This window comes from Megalobrama amblycephala, linkage group LG17 (genome assembly GCF_018812025.1).
Source record: "Megalobrama amblycephala isolate DHTTF-2021 linkage group LG17, ASM1881202v1, whole genome shotgun sequence".
NCBI classification, from domain to species: Eukaryota; Metazoa; Chordata; class Actinopteri; order Cypriniformes; family Xenocyprididae; genus Megalobrama; species Megalobrama amblycephala.
The window spans coordinates 4,357,019-4,373,043 of NC_063060.1; the positions used below are offsets into that span (position 1 = coordinate 4,357,019).

At 35.6% G+C, this 16,025-nt stretch overlaps 1 protein-coding gene across 3 annotated transcripts in view; it reads right to left on the reverse strand.

The window, feature by feature from the left end:
• The window catches only part of creb3l3b (cAMP responsive element binding protein 3-like 3b), a 36,282-nt gene that overhangs the window by 13,278 nt on the left and 6,979 nt on the right, over window positions 1–16,025 (reverse strand). For 2 of the 3 annotated variants that reach the window (XM_048164273.1, XM_048164271.1), the window contains exons 2-6: window positions 13,241–13,351; window positions 11,459–11,735; window positions 6,850–6,983; window positions 4,098–4,208; window positions 3,577–3,683 (exon numbers count right to left, since the gene is read on the reverse strand). In XM_048164273.1, the coding sequence (XP_048020230.1) occupies window positions 3,577–3,683; window positions 4,098–4,208; window positions 6,850–6,983; window positions 11,459–11,735; window positions 13,241–13,351 (740 nt within the window). The remainder of the gene's footprint in view (window positions 1–3,576; window positions 3,684–4,097; window positions 4,209–6,849; window positions 6,984–11,458; window positions 11,736–13,240; window positions 13,352–16,025) is intronic. The other variant, XM_048164272.1, reaches the window with a different exon arrangement.

The window sequence follows — 16,025 nt, forward strand, 5'->3', positions numbered from 1 at the left end:
ATTACATATATTATAGATATCTTCCAAGGGGTTTTTTCCCTCCTAGGACTTTTTTCCCAGTGTTAGCACGCTGGGTTTTTCTCCTAGGGGGTTTTTTCCACCCCTGGGAGTCAGCCGACATTGGCTTAATGTAGCACCATCTTGTATATGTTACATATTACCACGCTTGTTTGTACAGCTTATTTTTAACCACTTCCCTTTTTTCTGTGCTTCTAATATGTAAAGCTGCTTTGAAACAATTACCAATTGTAAAAGCGCTATATAAATAAATTTGACTTGACTTGACTTGACTTGACTAAAATAAGTTGGAAATTAAAAATCAGGAATAATTTCTAGAGGCACCAATAATAATCAAATGGTGATCATTTATTAATAAGCAATTTAAAAAATGTTTGATTTAATTATTTATTTATTGGACTATATAATTATTATTGATGTTTGTTTAATTATTATTCATTAAACTCAATAAATGTCCTTTTATTTAACATATTAATAAATATTAATTTTCACCATTCTTTGGGTTAATTTTAAGCAAGTCATATTTAAACAATAATTGAGTTAAAGGATTAGTCCACTTTTAAATGAACTTTTCCTGATAATTTACTCACTCCCATGTCATCCAAGATGTCTATGACTTTCTTTCTTCAGTCGAAAAGAAATTAAAGTTTTTGAGGAAAACATTTCAGGAATTTTCTCCTTATAGTAGACTTCAATGGGCACCAAACAGTTGAAGGTCATAATTAGTTTCACTGCAGCTTCAAATTGTTCAACACGATCCCAGATGAGAAATAAGGGTCTTATCTAGTGAAACCATCACTCATTTTCTGAAAATTTTTTAAAATTATATAAATTTTAACCAAAGTTTGAACTAATTTTTATATGCAATATGCTAGTTCAATAGTATATAACAATTAGTTCAAACTTTGACCTGTGGAGGGCAGTAATACGCTTAGCAGCATCTACACTGTTGGAATTCTAATAGAGAAGAAGAAGAAGAGAGCTAGTTCAAGGTTAGCATTTCTGGTTAAAATGTATTGGTTCAAACAACCCATTCACTGGGTTTATCCATTTTAAACCCAACTTGGATTGTTTTCAACTCAGCATTATTTTAGAGTGAATGTTCACCTTTTGATTATAATTGTTGCCAGCAATTATGTGTCTGGTTTTTAATTTCCAACCTATTTTGGGTTCATTTTAAGCCAACCACTCAATTTTTAGTTGTGTAAAATAAAACTGCCCAGCACACTGGGCAAACATTTAACCCTACCAGTGGGTTCATCCATTTTCAACCCAATGTGGGTTGTTTTTAGCCCAGTGTATGTGTAAATTCACATGACTGAAGTGTGAATGCGTGAATAAAAAACAGCAAGATGGCTGCGGTGCTTTTAGTGACTACAGTGCCTGCTGTGGAATGAGTTTGTCCTTTGGACAGATAAACCCACGGGCTCTTCCTTAAAGGCCAATTTCATGCCCTGAAATTTGTGCAGCAGTGTGTTCTAAATCATTTCTTCAGCCTCTCGGAGGATATACGATTCCTTTGATCCCAAGTTAAGATAAGTTCGAGCCTGGGTTTTTAATGACTTTCGACCTCAATTTCAACTTTACTGCGAGTTTACTTCGTAATGAGTTTTTCTTTGATGTCATATTCATTCATTCAGCCTACTTGTACCACAAACAGGACGTCTGAGGTAAATGCTTTGATTGCACACAAGACAGGTACATACAGTAGTTCACAATATACACTACCGTTCAAGAGTTTGAGAAATATTATTTCAATTTGAAATCATTTATTTTTGAATATATTTTCGAATGTAATTTATTCCTGATGCAAAGCTGAATTTTCAGCATCTTTACTTCGATCTTCAGTGTCCTTCAGAAATCATTTTAATATGCTGGTTTGCTCAAAAGAACAGCATTTACTCTATGTGAAATAGAAATCTTTTGTAAAAGTTTAAAAGATTGTACTGTCAATTTAATTTAGTATGTCCTTTCTGAATATAAACAATAATTTCTTTTAAAAAAGAAAAAAAAGACCCCAAACTTTTGAATTGTAGTGTATATATTCAGATCTGTTTTCTCATACTACATATGTGCAATAAAAAAATTGTAAGCTAAAATTGTAGAAATAAGGTCTGCATTCATGTACATATCTATATTAGGGCTGTCAATCGATTAAAAATTTTAATCTAATTAATTACATACTCTGTGACTAATTCATCTAAATTAATCACATACATAATTTTTGCTGTGAAAGTATTAAATATTTCAATTCAAATGAATCAATGCAGGGTTTTTCCTGGGTCAAAAATGGTCTTCGGTGGTGACAGACATGGTCATCCACACAAACACTAAAAAATGCCCTACCCACGTGATCTGCGAACCCGATACTGACAATAAAGTACCCGTCACTCTCACTGTAATTCTTTCTTGCCCTCTTTGCAAAAAAAAAAAAAAAAAAAAGTGATTTTATAGCTTTGTAAGAGAAGATGCTTTTTTGCTAAACCTGAAAAGTATTAAAAAGTAGCATTTAGAAGTTATATTAACTAATAATATAATTTTCTACCATATACAATTGAATGCACCTAGCTAACAACAGCTTGCTTTGTTCTGGTTTCACCTCACTCCAGTCTAAACTAACTGATTTTATAGGTAGGCCTAATTTACTACACATTGTCATTTAAATAACCTGAAAATATTGTGGATTATTAAGGCTAATTTTACTAACCACTCTTGCTAAATGGGGTAAGCACACTTATGTTCTCATTTCAGAGTTGTTCGAGTAAATGATTCATTATAGACCGTGTGGACAGATCAGTTGTTTGTCATGATTCATTAAAATGAATCTGTTCAAATCTGAGTCATTAGGTCGCGAATTGGACATTAGCGGACGTTGACGGGTTGCACGCGAATCGCGACTGTTATTAGGACATCGCAAAAGATTTGTCAACACAGAAAACACTTCACCACTGGATAGGATTTTCTTTTTGTTTACTGAAAGTGTGGTTTATGTCAGCTGCACGTGCAGGGCGCCTGTCAGAGAAGATGAGGTGACGTTCTTTTGAGCACTATTCACACCCAGCGGTTATTCAGGAAAGACATTCTCCGAATGCACCTCGTGAAACATGGATTCGGTCTTACGAACTTTTAGCATTGTGTCAGTTGATTTAGATTATTATGTGTGAGGTAGAGAGAGTGCAAAGATGGTGCTTACTTTGAAAACAGAGAGAGCTCGCGCGCACGAGAACGGCTCCAGGTTCAAAGGTCAATACGGAATGGATTAATTTTTCTCAGATTAATTAATCGAAATTAACGCGTTATTTTGACAGCCCTAATCTATATCTATATCTATCTATCTATCTATCTATCTATCTATGTATCTATATATATATATATATATATATATATATATATATATATATACATGTTCAATGGCTAGAGCAAGCACAAACAAGCCAAGTGTGGCAGCTCTTCCAGTGCACTTAGTGTCCGAGTACACTTTTTCATTCACTCCCTCAAGTGAACTACATTAGTGGACTAATGTATGAAATAGTAAATGAGGGTATAGTGTGTGTTCACCTGCCCTCCAGTCCATCTATGTATTCCTTCTTTTTCTTGCGGCTCTCCTGTGCCGACTGCTTGTTTCGGATTTTCCTTCGAATCTTCTTCAGAACCTTTTCTTCATACTAATAAAAGCATGAGAGAACAAGCCAGACAAAATGTTAAAAGGAATTCACCTTGAATTAAAACGGCACAAAAGTACATTTTTAACATTTATTTTGATACAGATTTTATTGAAAGGTCTGAAGTAGGTGACACGTGAGTTGAATCAAATCAGCTTATTCATGACATTATCCATTATCCTAACACAGAGGGAAAAACCTCTGCGGCTGAAAAGAAGGTGTTATTACGATGAGAGCCACCTTTCATCACTGACTTCCTTCATCTCAGCCTCTATAAAAGCCTCTTTAGTCCCTGCTGATGTCTGATCTGTCTTCCAGCAGAAAATATAGAGACACGTGTAGGACATGGATAGATTATTACAAGTGGCCACGTGGCCTCGGTCTAATTCAGGTGGAACCTGTGTGTGTTCGACGTACCTTGTTAAGAGGCAGTTGGCTGGGAAGACTGACTCCTTCCTTGGCTAAAAGTTTCTTCTCATCTTCATTGAGAATCAGTTCTTGCTGGGATTGCTGGGAGGAGGGTTTTGTCTAGATGCAGAAACACACATTTCATTTCATGCTCTTGTTCAAAAACTTTCAAATTTGTAGGAACTGCATATGTTAGGATTATGATTAAGGACACTCTACTTAGTCTCCAGTATCAATGCAGTGTAATACGTTCATTGCAATAATGACAAGAAATCCTTCAGGAATTCAGGAAAGTGTTTTTGTTTGTTTTTATGCAGCATACATCACAATGCATAAATCAGATGCAATGCATCATCAACCCAAACAGTGAAACAGCATCTGTGGATGTATTAAAGCGCTGTGAAGCACTAACAGCTCTCTATTTATGTTGCCCAGTACTGTTTACAGGTCAAAGTCATTACCAGTGTGAGGATGAGCTGTTTATGCTATATTTGATAGAACACATTGCCCTCTCCATCCTCAACATGCTTTTATCTGTTCAAAAAACACTATTAGGCTGCCTCACTGTCTGTTGTCTACACAAGCAGCTGCTTTCTAAGGGGGCATTCTTTCATAAAGCACTCTTTATGCTTCCTCGCCCTTGACATAATTTTCCATAGTTTATTAGACAACGCTTCCCCGCCCTTGACAGAATTTTCCATCATTTTTTAAGACAACGCTTCCCCGCCCTTGTCGGAATTTTCCGTCATTTATGAGACAACCCTTCCCCACCCTTGACATAATTTTCCGTCGTTTATTAGACAACACTTCCTCGCTATTGACGGAATTTTCCATAATTTTTTGAGACAATGCTTCCCCGCCATTGACAGAATCGCCATCATTTATGAGACAACGCTTCCTCGCCCTTGACAAAATTTTCCGTCATTTGAGACAACGCTTCTCCACCACTGACTAGACTTGTGCCGATATTCGGTAATGCGATATATCGCGATAATGAATATGCACGATATTGTTATCATGGGTATTTCAAAATACCGTAAATAGTAATTTATTACTAATTATTCAAATTTTTATAATGCATTTAAGAATACTTTCCCCATCAACCGTATAAAACGCACAACACCGCTGTATTCTGCGTCAAAAGAACACGCGCTCAGATGTAAACAAGCCCAACGTGCACGAGAAGCACATGACGGAACGAGTGAAGGAGACGCGCTGAATGTAAGTGCACGTTCACTCTCTGACAGCAGAGGGCGCTGATGGAACAGCAGAGTGCAACGGTTACCCCGGAAACCCCATAAACAAAGCAACTGCGCTAGTGAAGTTTTTAAAATGCCTCAAACATATATTTTAATCTGGACTACAACATGCCCTAATGGTTAGAAATATTCTGATTATTTGTTATTGTTCAGCAAAACTGAGACATAAGGCTTCATTAGTTAACATGTTAATTCATTATTACCAAACTGACAATGAAAAATACTTATAAAGCATTAATTATTCTTAGTTAATGTAATTTCTTAGTTACGGTTTAATATCATTACTAAAATCAAAAGAACTTATTTAATGGACCTTAAATTATCAGTTGTATTTCTTAACTAACATTAACAAAAAATAATACTTTCTGTAACAAATGTTGCTCAATCTTAGTCAATGCGTTAAATACTGAGACCTTATTGTAAAGTGTAACCTGTTCTTTATAGCCTAATTCTTTTGCATTTTAATCTGTTTGAAAATTTTACTTTATATATTTTTTGTGTATTGTATTATTGTATTTAAACATTTAGAGGTTTTTTTTTTGTTATTACAAAAAGAATTCTTAAACCTGTTATACTATGGCAACACTTTTTTTTGCAACTTATTTCAATACCGTATACCGTGATAAAAGCTTCAGCAATTAATCGCAACATGAAAAATTTATACCGTCACATGCCAACCACTGACATAATTTTTTGTCATTTATGAGACAATGCTTTCTCGCCCTTGACAGTATTTTCCGTCATGTTTTGAGACAACACTTCCCTGCCATTGGTGAAATTTTCTGTCATTTATGAGACAACGATTCTGATTTTCACTGTTGTACGGTGGGGGTGGGGGCGCTATTACGCTACTTTCTGAATCAAAACACATGCAAAAAGGAGCAGAAACAAGTGATAAAAGCATTACTTATGCACGTTTTAATTTTTGGAAAAAAATTTGATTTTCTCATCTTTTTGTTCAAAATGTTGCTTTAATGTTGATTTAAAATGATCAAAAACGCTGGCAGTGGCTGGCAACTTTTTTTAAAAAAAAAACACTGTAAAGCCTGACATATGAAATAATAGTCCAAAAAATGTTATTAACATTATAAATGTTTTTTGACCAATTTATCACGTTCTTGTGGAATAGAAGTATTAGTTTATTTTTTTTAAAACTGACCTTGTTTGTTGGAATACACTCTGGGATTTGCTTCTTAGTGAACAACGCATTTTGTTTTCATACTTACAAGCTTTAAAACGTTGTCTAGGTACTGTAACTTGCTAAGTTTTCGAGCCATTGCGTTTCTCTCTTTCTCTGTCATATATTTTTTTCCCAAGTTCCTCCATATCTCCTGTTTTCCAGTATGAAATCTGACATCTCCACTGCTTTCTCTCTCTATTCGGTTGTCATTAGCATCCGTGTGGATGTCACACTCAGCAGTATGTGTCACACTGAATGTCACAGCAGGACTGTTTAGTCACATACACAACATGGTGTCTGTTTGTGTTCTGTCAGTACTCACCGGTTCTCCAATGTTGGAGAGCAGCAGGTCTTTTATGGTGAGCTGGTAAACGGGGGTTGGTTGAGTTCTCGCCACTGCTGACGTGCACTGAGAGTCTGTCAGACCGTCAGAGAACAGGCAGGCCTCCCAATCTGCTACACACACAACACACACAAACACAGGAGCGTTTTACATCACGGAATGCATTTGTCTGTTGTTAAAGAACAACTCTTTTTCTGAGTGGTTGTTATTACATTGCCATATGGTAGATAGAGTTTTGGCGTTTTTAAGACATTGGAAAATAGTTGTTAGGGTGTTCTGAGAGTTTACCACATTTTAGGTGGTTGCTAGACCACTGCTGTGCAGTTGCCAAGGTGTTATGATGGTTGTTCACACTAAGGGGTTGTTACCCCATTTCTATATGGTTGCTAGGGCGTTACTATGCAGTTGCTAAGATGTTCCAATGGGTCATTACCCCATTTCTATGTGGTTGTTAGGGCATTGCTATGCATTTGCTAAGGAGTTCAAATGGGTTGTTTTTTAAGTGGTTGCTAGAGCATTGCTATGCAGTTGCTAAGATGTTCTAGTTGGTTTCTAGGGTGTTGTGGTGCAATTTCCAATGTGTTCTCAGTGGTTGTTAGCACATTTCTGGATGGTTGCTGGGGCATTGCTACGCAGTTGCTAAGGTGTTCCAGTGAGTTGTTTTTTTAAGTGGTTGCTAGGGCATTGCTATGCAGTTGCTAAGATGTTCCAATGGGTCATTACCCCATTTCTATGTGGTTGTTAGGGCATTGCTATGCATTTGCTAAGGAGTTCAAATGGGTTGTTTTTTAAGTGGTTGCTAGAGCATTGCTATGCAGTTGCTAAGATGTTCTAGTTGGTTTCTAGGGTGTTGTGGTGCAATTTCCAATGTGTTCTCAGTGGTTGTTAGCACATTTCTGGATGGTTTCTGGGGCATTGCTACGCAGTTGCTAAGGTGTTCCAGTGAGTTGTTTTTTTAAGTGGTTGCTAGGGCATTGCTATGCAGTTGCTAAGATGTTCCAATGGGTCATTACCCCATTTCTATGTGGTTGTTAGGGCATTGCTATGCAGTTGCTAAGGAGTTCAAATGGGTTGTTTTTTAAGTGGTTGCTAGAGCATTGCTATCCAGTTGCTAAGATGTTCTAGGTAGTTTCTAGGGTGTTGTGGTGCAATTTCCAATGTGTTCTCAGTGGTTGTTAGCACATTTTTGGATGGTTGCTGGGGCATTGCTATCCAGTTGCTAAGATGTTCTAGGTGGTTTCTAGGGTGTTGTGGTGCAATTTCCAATGTGTTCTCAGTGGTTGTTAGCACATTTTTGGATGGTTGCTGGGGCATTGCTATGCAGATGCTAAGGTGTTCCAGTGGGTTGTTTTTTTTAAGTGGTTGCTAGGGCATTGCTATGCAGTTGCTAAGGTGTTCCAAAGGGTCATCATTACCCCATTTCTAGGTGGTTGCTAGGGCATTGCTATGCAGTTGCTAAGGTGTTCCAATAGGCTGTTTTTCTAGGTGGTTGCTTATGCAGTTGCCAAGATATTCTAGGTGGTGGGGTAACACTTTACTTGAAGGGGTGTGCATAAGACTGACATGACACCTTCATAATCATGACATGACACATGTCATGAATACGAAGGAGGTTTTATGAATGTTTGACAACTGTCATTAAGTGTCATTCGCTCAGTTATGTCATTTTTAATGCAAAGATGACATTGTTTGAGATGTCCGAGTTATGACAACTTGACATAAACCAACACATCATAACCTGTCAGTGTCTTTGTCATGACAACTTGACATCATTTAGCTTTATGGGTTAACATTACATTAAACTGTCATGTGGTTGGTTTTGACATTGGCTGTCATGAGGCCATTATAATAGTGTCATGAATATGTATCTTGAGCTCAACTACAGTGTTACAAATTGAACTTGTCATTAAAATGTCATTAAGTGACAATACTCTGACAAATAATTTTATAACAGCGTCACAACTATTTTTCATTTCATGTTTTTTTTGTTTTTGTTTTTTGTTTTTTTTAAGTTTCCACCAACAGAAGGTCAGATAATAGACAATTTCAAATTTCTTAAAAAAGATGACACTTTTATAAAATAATGGTAACACTTTATTTTAGGGTCTTTTAACTAGTTGCTTATTACTATTAGCATTCATATGGCTAAAGTATTGGCTATTTATTAGTACTTATAAAGCACTTATTAATGCCTTATTCTGTGTGACCTTATTCTACATTCTTAATCCTACCCAATACCTAAACCTAACAGTTAACTATAATAAGCAGTAAATTAAGAGTTTATTGAGGGAAAAGTCATAGTTAATCGTTTATATATGTGTTCCCTATACTGAAGTGTTACCAAAATAATGTAATGTAATGTTAACCCATAAAGCTAAGTAGTTTTTTAAGTTTGATAAGTAATCTGCTATGTCATTTTTATGACAGGTTATGATGTTTTGCTAATGTCAAGTTGTCATGACAAAGACACTGACAGGTTATGATGTATTGGTTTATGTCAAGTTGTCGTAACAAAGACATCTCAAACAATGTCATCTTTGCATTAAAAATGACATAATTGAGCGAATGACACTTAATGACAGTTGTCATAAACATTCATAAAACCTCCTTCATATTCATGACATGTGTCGTGTCAAGATTATGAAGGTGTCATGTCAGTCTTATGCACACCCCTTCAAGTAAAGTGTTACCGGTGGTTTCTACAGTGTTGTGATACAAAGTGTTCAGAGTGGTTGTTAGCACATTTCTGGGTGGTTTATATGATGTTGCTATGTAGTTGCTAAGGTGTTCTGAGCAGTTCTTGTCACATGTTTTTTTTTTTTTTTTGTGGTTGCTGCTGTTCTGGGTGGTTGATAGGGTGTTGCGAGTGGTTGATAGGTGATTGCTTACTGGCTCAAGTCAAAAAAGTTGCAATAACTAAATTACAGGTATTTTTGGTGAGCACAGACCTGCATTAGTGGAGGAAAACCACCACTGCGGTGAAGCAGTAAGTAAAATTTACGTCCCTTGTTATGGTCTGCTTCCTCTTGGAAGATCACAGGCTTCTCCTGCCTGGCTCAGAATTATAAGTGCATTCCTGCTGATTCTGTTCAGACTCTGTTCACTACATTTGCTCAGGCTTTGTACTCTGAAAGCTATGAAAGTCTGTTGTGTGTTCTGATGGTTTTGCAGGCCCTACAGGTTGTTGTGATTGAAAGAATAAAAGGAAATGCAACCAATCCCAACATTACTTGCAATAGCTTGCAATTTTGCCTTATTTCTGCAATTTTCCACTCAAAAATTTGAAGCAAGTTGAGTTGAGTTGATTTCTTGATTTCTCAAATAAAAACTGAAATGTTTGTATGCAATTCAGTTGCACATAAGGTAGTGTTCATAAACGCAGGTCTTCATGACAAATTTATTCAAGTATACATAAATAATTATTAGAGCTCCTCTCTAGGGGTTTTTATATAGCTAACTAACCAACTGTGAACACTGGATAACTTTCCTGAGGTAAATGCAACGTTAAGCGACATATTGTTCACAGGCTTTTTTTTTTACGTCTTTCTGCGGTTTAAACACTGATTGAGCGATTACATGAAACATGATTAATTTCAGTAAGCTGTACCTTCTGATGTTTATGCGTGTTTTTTTTGTGTGCTGTAATTTGTTGAAGACTCGAGTTACTCGAAAAGGCGCTACTGTGATCTGTGACGTCACATTTAAGCACATCAAAATGGCATTTATTGTTTGAATTTCATGTTAAAATGGACAGAATTTGAAAGCTGATACTTGTTTCTTATCACAAGTAACAAACACACAAAGCTCTTTGTGATTATTGGATGGGAGGTGGAAAAAAAAAACACGCAGATCTGGCAACCCTGGCTTAAACTACGGGTGATTCATAGGGTCAAATAGAGCCTGCTTTAACGTTGCTATTTTTTAACTGTTAATGCATTAAGTTCAAGTTCATTTATTTATAAAGCACATTTAAAAACATCCACAAGACTGACCAAAGTGCTGTACATTAAAATCAAACCGTAAACACATAAAACAGAAAGAATAAAACATGTGAATTTAAAACCAAAGAAATGACAGATAAACAAGACCATGATACAATGAAATAAGAATGGGATTATAGTAGGCCAGATCAAACAAGTGTGTTTTTAAAAGAGACTTAAAAATGGGTAGGGAAGATGCCACTCTAATCTCAAGTGAAAAGAAAAAGCTCGTTTTAGTCTGGACTGAGGAACTAAAAGGATAATACTAATACTAATGCATTATTGTCATGTTAACTTGTCCTAAATTCAAAACGAGAGCATATAATCGGCCCTGATCATGCCGATGGCCGATAGTGAAAATAATTGCTTTTATCGGCGATATCCGATTATTGGCAGATACATCGGTGCATCTCTACTTTAGTGCATCTCTGATGCAGCATAAACTGTATATTCACCCTAACTGTACTCTTTAAATTTGTATTTACATAATGATTGTTGATGTTTTTTGTTTTTACTGCAAAATGAAAAACAATTGATCATAATTTCATGCAAGATGTTCCAATCAAAAAGATTCTGGTCTGACTGCTGTTTGAAGAGCGAAATCTCACCCAGATCAATGGAGATATCAGGCTCTATGTTTGTGGCATGTGCAGCCTGCTGCTGAAGACGCTGAGGAAGAAGATGAGGATGCTGAGGGAGGAAGATGGAGTCGAAGAGTGGGCTGGTGGGCGGCGGCGGGCTGTCCAGGTGGTCGGACGGGTCGTCACTGATTCCACTGTCACAGGGTGAGGGGACCCAGAGAGGAGAGCAGGGCTTTGGCATGACGCTGTCTGACGCTTGCAGCAGGGAGTCCAGGAAGTTATCAACAACAGCTTCACCATGAATCTGCAGGGATACAAACAGAAAACACTATTATACACATCTGTGTCATAGCAAAAACACACATGCAAAACCATGATACACAAACACTGCAGATAGGTCATCTCTGTCTCTAAAGTACAATATATCATGTTACATTTACTTGAACATAAACTTAAATTGTTCCTACAAAAAATAAAGCGTGTTTTCACAGCGATGCTAGAAGAACCATTTTTGGTTCCCAAAAGAGCATTTTAGCAAACATTTCTTAAAATAACCTCTTTTTTTTTAAAGTGTGAAGAACATTTTAAAAAATTTGAAATGACTTTTTTTCCATTATGTAGAACCTTTTGTGGAATTAAAGGTTCTATGGATGTTAAAGGTTCTGCATGAAACCGTCAATGCCAGTAAAGAACCTTTATTTTTAAAAGTTTTACCTCTATAAAAATGTCTATATTTACACAAAATAAGAAAACAAATATTTACATTTTTAATATATTATAAAAAATATATATCATTTTTAATGTATATTTTGATACAAAATTTCTGTCCAAAAATGTTTATTTAAGTTCATTTTGTCAGTGCTTGCTAAATAAACTTATTCTTAGTCTTAAACTAATAAAAATATTGATTTGAAATTTTAAAGATTTAGTTTGTATTTAGATCAGTTAATAAGTCCTATTTTGTCTTGAACTGTTCATCGCTCAAAAGTGGTACATGTTTTCTGCCTGTCCCCAGTATTGTCTTGCACCCTTGGCAGCTTTAACAGATTAAACCAACCAACTCTGACACCCATTAGTTTCCCCCAAGTAACAGCACATCTCAAGGGAAATTAAAGTATAAAAACGCTCCTAATGCAATGCTTTCTTAAATAGATACATAGCAAATTAGCATATTATAGAATGATTTCTGAAGGATCATGTGACACTGAAGACTGGAGTAATGATGCTGAAAATTCAGCATCTTATCAAAGGTATATAATACAATTTAAAACAGTGGTTCTCAACTCCAGTCCTCGGGACCCACTGCTCTGCAAATTTTGTATGTCTCTCTTACCTGATACACTCAGTTCAGGTCATGGAGTCTCTCCTAATGAGCTGATGATCTGAGTCAGGTGCGTTAAATATATTAAAATATATTTAAATAGAAAACAATTATTTTAAATTGTAATAATATTTCACAATATTACTGTTTTTACTGTATTTTTGATTTAAAAAAAATGCATCCTTTGTGAGCATAAGATACTTCTTTCAAAAATATTTAAAAATCTTCTGAAAGGTTCACTAGGTTTTGGAATCATACACAACAGTGTCATATCAGATACAAACACACACACACACAGAAGCTGTCAAAGTCAAATCTGGGTCAGACATGTGAAGTGCTGTCACTGTGCTTACAAGAAGATTTTCAGGGCACCTCATTAATTAAAATAACTAAAAATAAAATATTCCCAGTGTGCTCTCAGTAGGAAGCATGTCTTGCAATTTATCAGATAAACTCAGGTCACAAATATCAAACAGCATTTCACTCACGCTTTGATCTGTGATTGACCACGCTGGGTTGTCATGGTCACCATCGCTCTCCATATGAGAGACCTTATGAGGCTCGAGGAGCAGGTCTAGGAGTTCAATCCCAGAATAACCCTGAGATATAGAAGAAAGATGAAAAGAAGGAGGAAACGTGGGATAAAAACAAATGTAAGTCATGACCTAAGGTGCCTTCACACAATAAAGTCACCATTTTTTTAATGTATTTTTACAGTGTTTATTATAGATCAGTTTTTTTTTTTTTTTTTTTTATTCACGTTATCAAAATAATGTCTCCTCCCTCTTGCAGCAACATCTCTTCTCTGATGATGTGTTTACTGGCCTGAGGGCGGGGCAACCTGTCACTCACATGAGATCCACCAATAGCATTTTAGCTGGCCAAGCTGATCTGGTTTGCTGGTTTTAAAGGGGTTTGGGGCACTTATCAGCTGATTAGGCAAATCAAACATCTGAACCAGGTAATAATCTTATCCTAAAAAAAGCTTTTAAGTTTTAAGCATTTAATGCACGTGTTGTTCACAAAAGCAATGGCGTTCTGTCTTTTGGTGCATTCAAGTCATGTCAGAAAGATTATGAGTTGAATGCACATGAATGTCACTACAAAGTCGTAATTACAAGTGGGAAGCTCAGGATTTTTTTTAAGCCCTGAGTTTCCGAGTTGGTGGTGAGAAAACATGCTGTACGCAAAGATGCAGCATCTGTATTAATGATAAACTGCATATACACTGTAAAATCCAACAGTTGTTCTAACTAACACTTTTTAGGTAACTTTCCTTAATGTCTTAACTTAATTGTAAAAATCGAGTAATCTGTAATATTCACATACTATGCCTTGTTTATCAGAAAACCCAAGTTATGGTTAATTGGTTTGAGTGCAATTTTGTCAAGCAAATTAAAAAAAGAGCAGCAGGGCAATTCTTAATAGATTTTTCACTCATTTCCTCCACTTCTGCAGTTATCTTTCTTTAGTTGCATTCACTCATTTCCCAAAGTCATCTTGAATGTTGAATTGTCAATACAACTTAAAAATTCGAAAGAACATCACATAAGCTTTATAAATTGATGTTGATTTTCCTAAAATGTTTTTGTTTGCACTCACCATTATGGTGATTAGTGTTCCTTTGGTTGGGCACTTGGAACTTCATTTATATTATTGTAATTTTCTTCATATCGATGCAACAAGAAATCACAGTTATTTGGTTTCAAAGAAAAGGAAATAATAAATAGGTTGCTTTTAAAAGGTGACATAACTTACCAAATCATTAACTAATCTATTTTTCATGTTAATGAACTTTTAACATTTTATTTCTAACACTTATGTCATAAACACCTTGTGCAACTTTTATTTGGGCTGATATAATTCCTCTATATTTGTAACAATTGCAATTGATCATGCTTGAGTCACACAGATTTCAACATTCAGCATGCATAACACAATGGTAGCTATACTAATTGAAGAGTAAATCTAAAGTAAATTATCAAGTTTTTAGTTACACTCTAAAAAATGCTGGGTTAAAAACAACCCAAGTTGGGTTGAAAATGGACAAACCCAGCGGTTGGGTTAAATGTTTGCCCAACCTGCTGGGTAGTTTTATTTAAACCAACTATTGTTTAAAAATTGCTATATGGCTAGCTTAAAATGAACCCAAAATAGTTGGGAAATTAAAAACCAGATGCAATTAGAGGCAACAATAATAGACAAAAGGTGAATGTTTATTAATAAGCTTTAATATTTTATTAATATAAATTTAATAGTTTAATAGTTTATTAATATAAATTTATTAATAAGCAATTTAATAAATGTTTATTGTTTAATAATTATTCATTGAACATTAATAAATGTTCATTTCCAACATACTTTGAGTTAATTTTAATTAAGCAATACAGTAATTTTTAAACAACAGTTGAGTTAAATAAAACTACCCAGCAGGTTGGGCAAACATTTAACCCAACCGCTGGGTTTGTCCATTTTCAACCCAGCTTGGGTTGTTTTTAACCCAGCATTTTTTAGTTACTCGTGTAAGTGAACTATACTAAGCTTTTGTCAGTACAACATACTATTCCTATTTCACTTTACTTAGCTTTTGTTTAGATAATCTGTTTGCATGCTTTTTTTAAAGGCTAACTAAATAGATTTTACAGTGAACAAAATACCATATATTGTACAATTACAATAAAATATTTAGTGATTCAATTCACAGCACCTTCATAAACTGAATAAAAACATAAAGAAAGCAAAGACACTCAATATTGTATTCATCAAGCTCAGTTTCACAGGACAAAAACATTATCTCAGTGTGAACTGAAGGGTAAAATGTGGAGTTAACGTCAAATGTAGCCTATATGAATGTAGACGAATCCATTGTCATAGTCCCCAAGTATCTTGGCAAATCTCAGCGCAGTTTGAGACTGTGTTGAGAAACTTTAGAGGAGGCACATGTGAGATTACTGGGGCTGTTTTTGGAAGAAAAATATCATAGAGGCTTTTTTTGGATACTTAGGATATTTAACATCCTTATAGTAAACCACCCAGAACACCCTGCAACATGGTAGTGACCACTTCAGAAATTGTCTTCATTATTTCCACATGTCTGGGGTCCTGAATGTAAATCTTCCAATTTCACAATTTATTAAAGAATGAGGCAGGAAGCTGCTCCGACCGTTAAAGTTTAACAAGGTCCGTTGGGCCGGCATTAAGTATTCATTTGAAAGTCTGCAATATCATTGTTAGTGCTGTAGCACAGAGAACGCCTGTAGTTAGTGGTAAAGA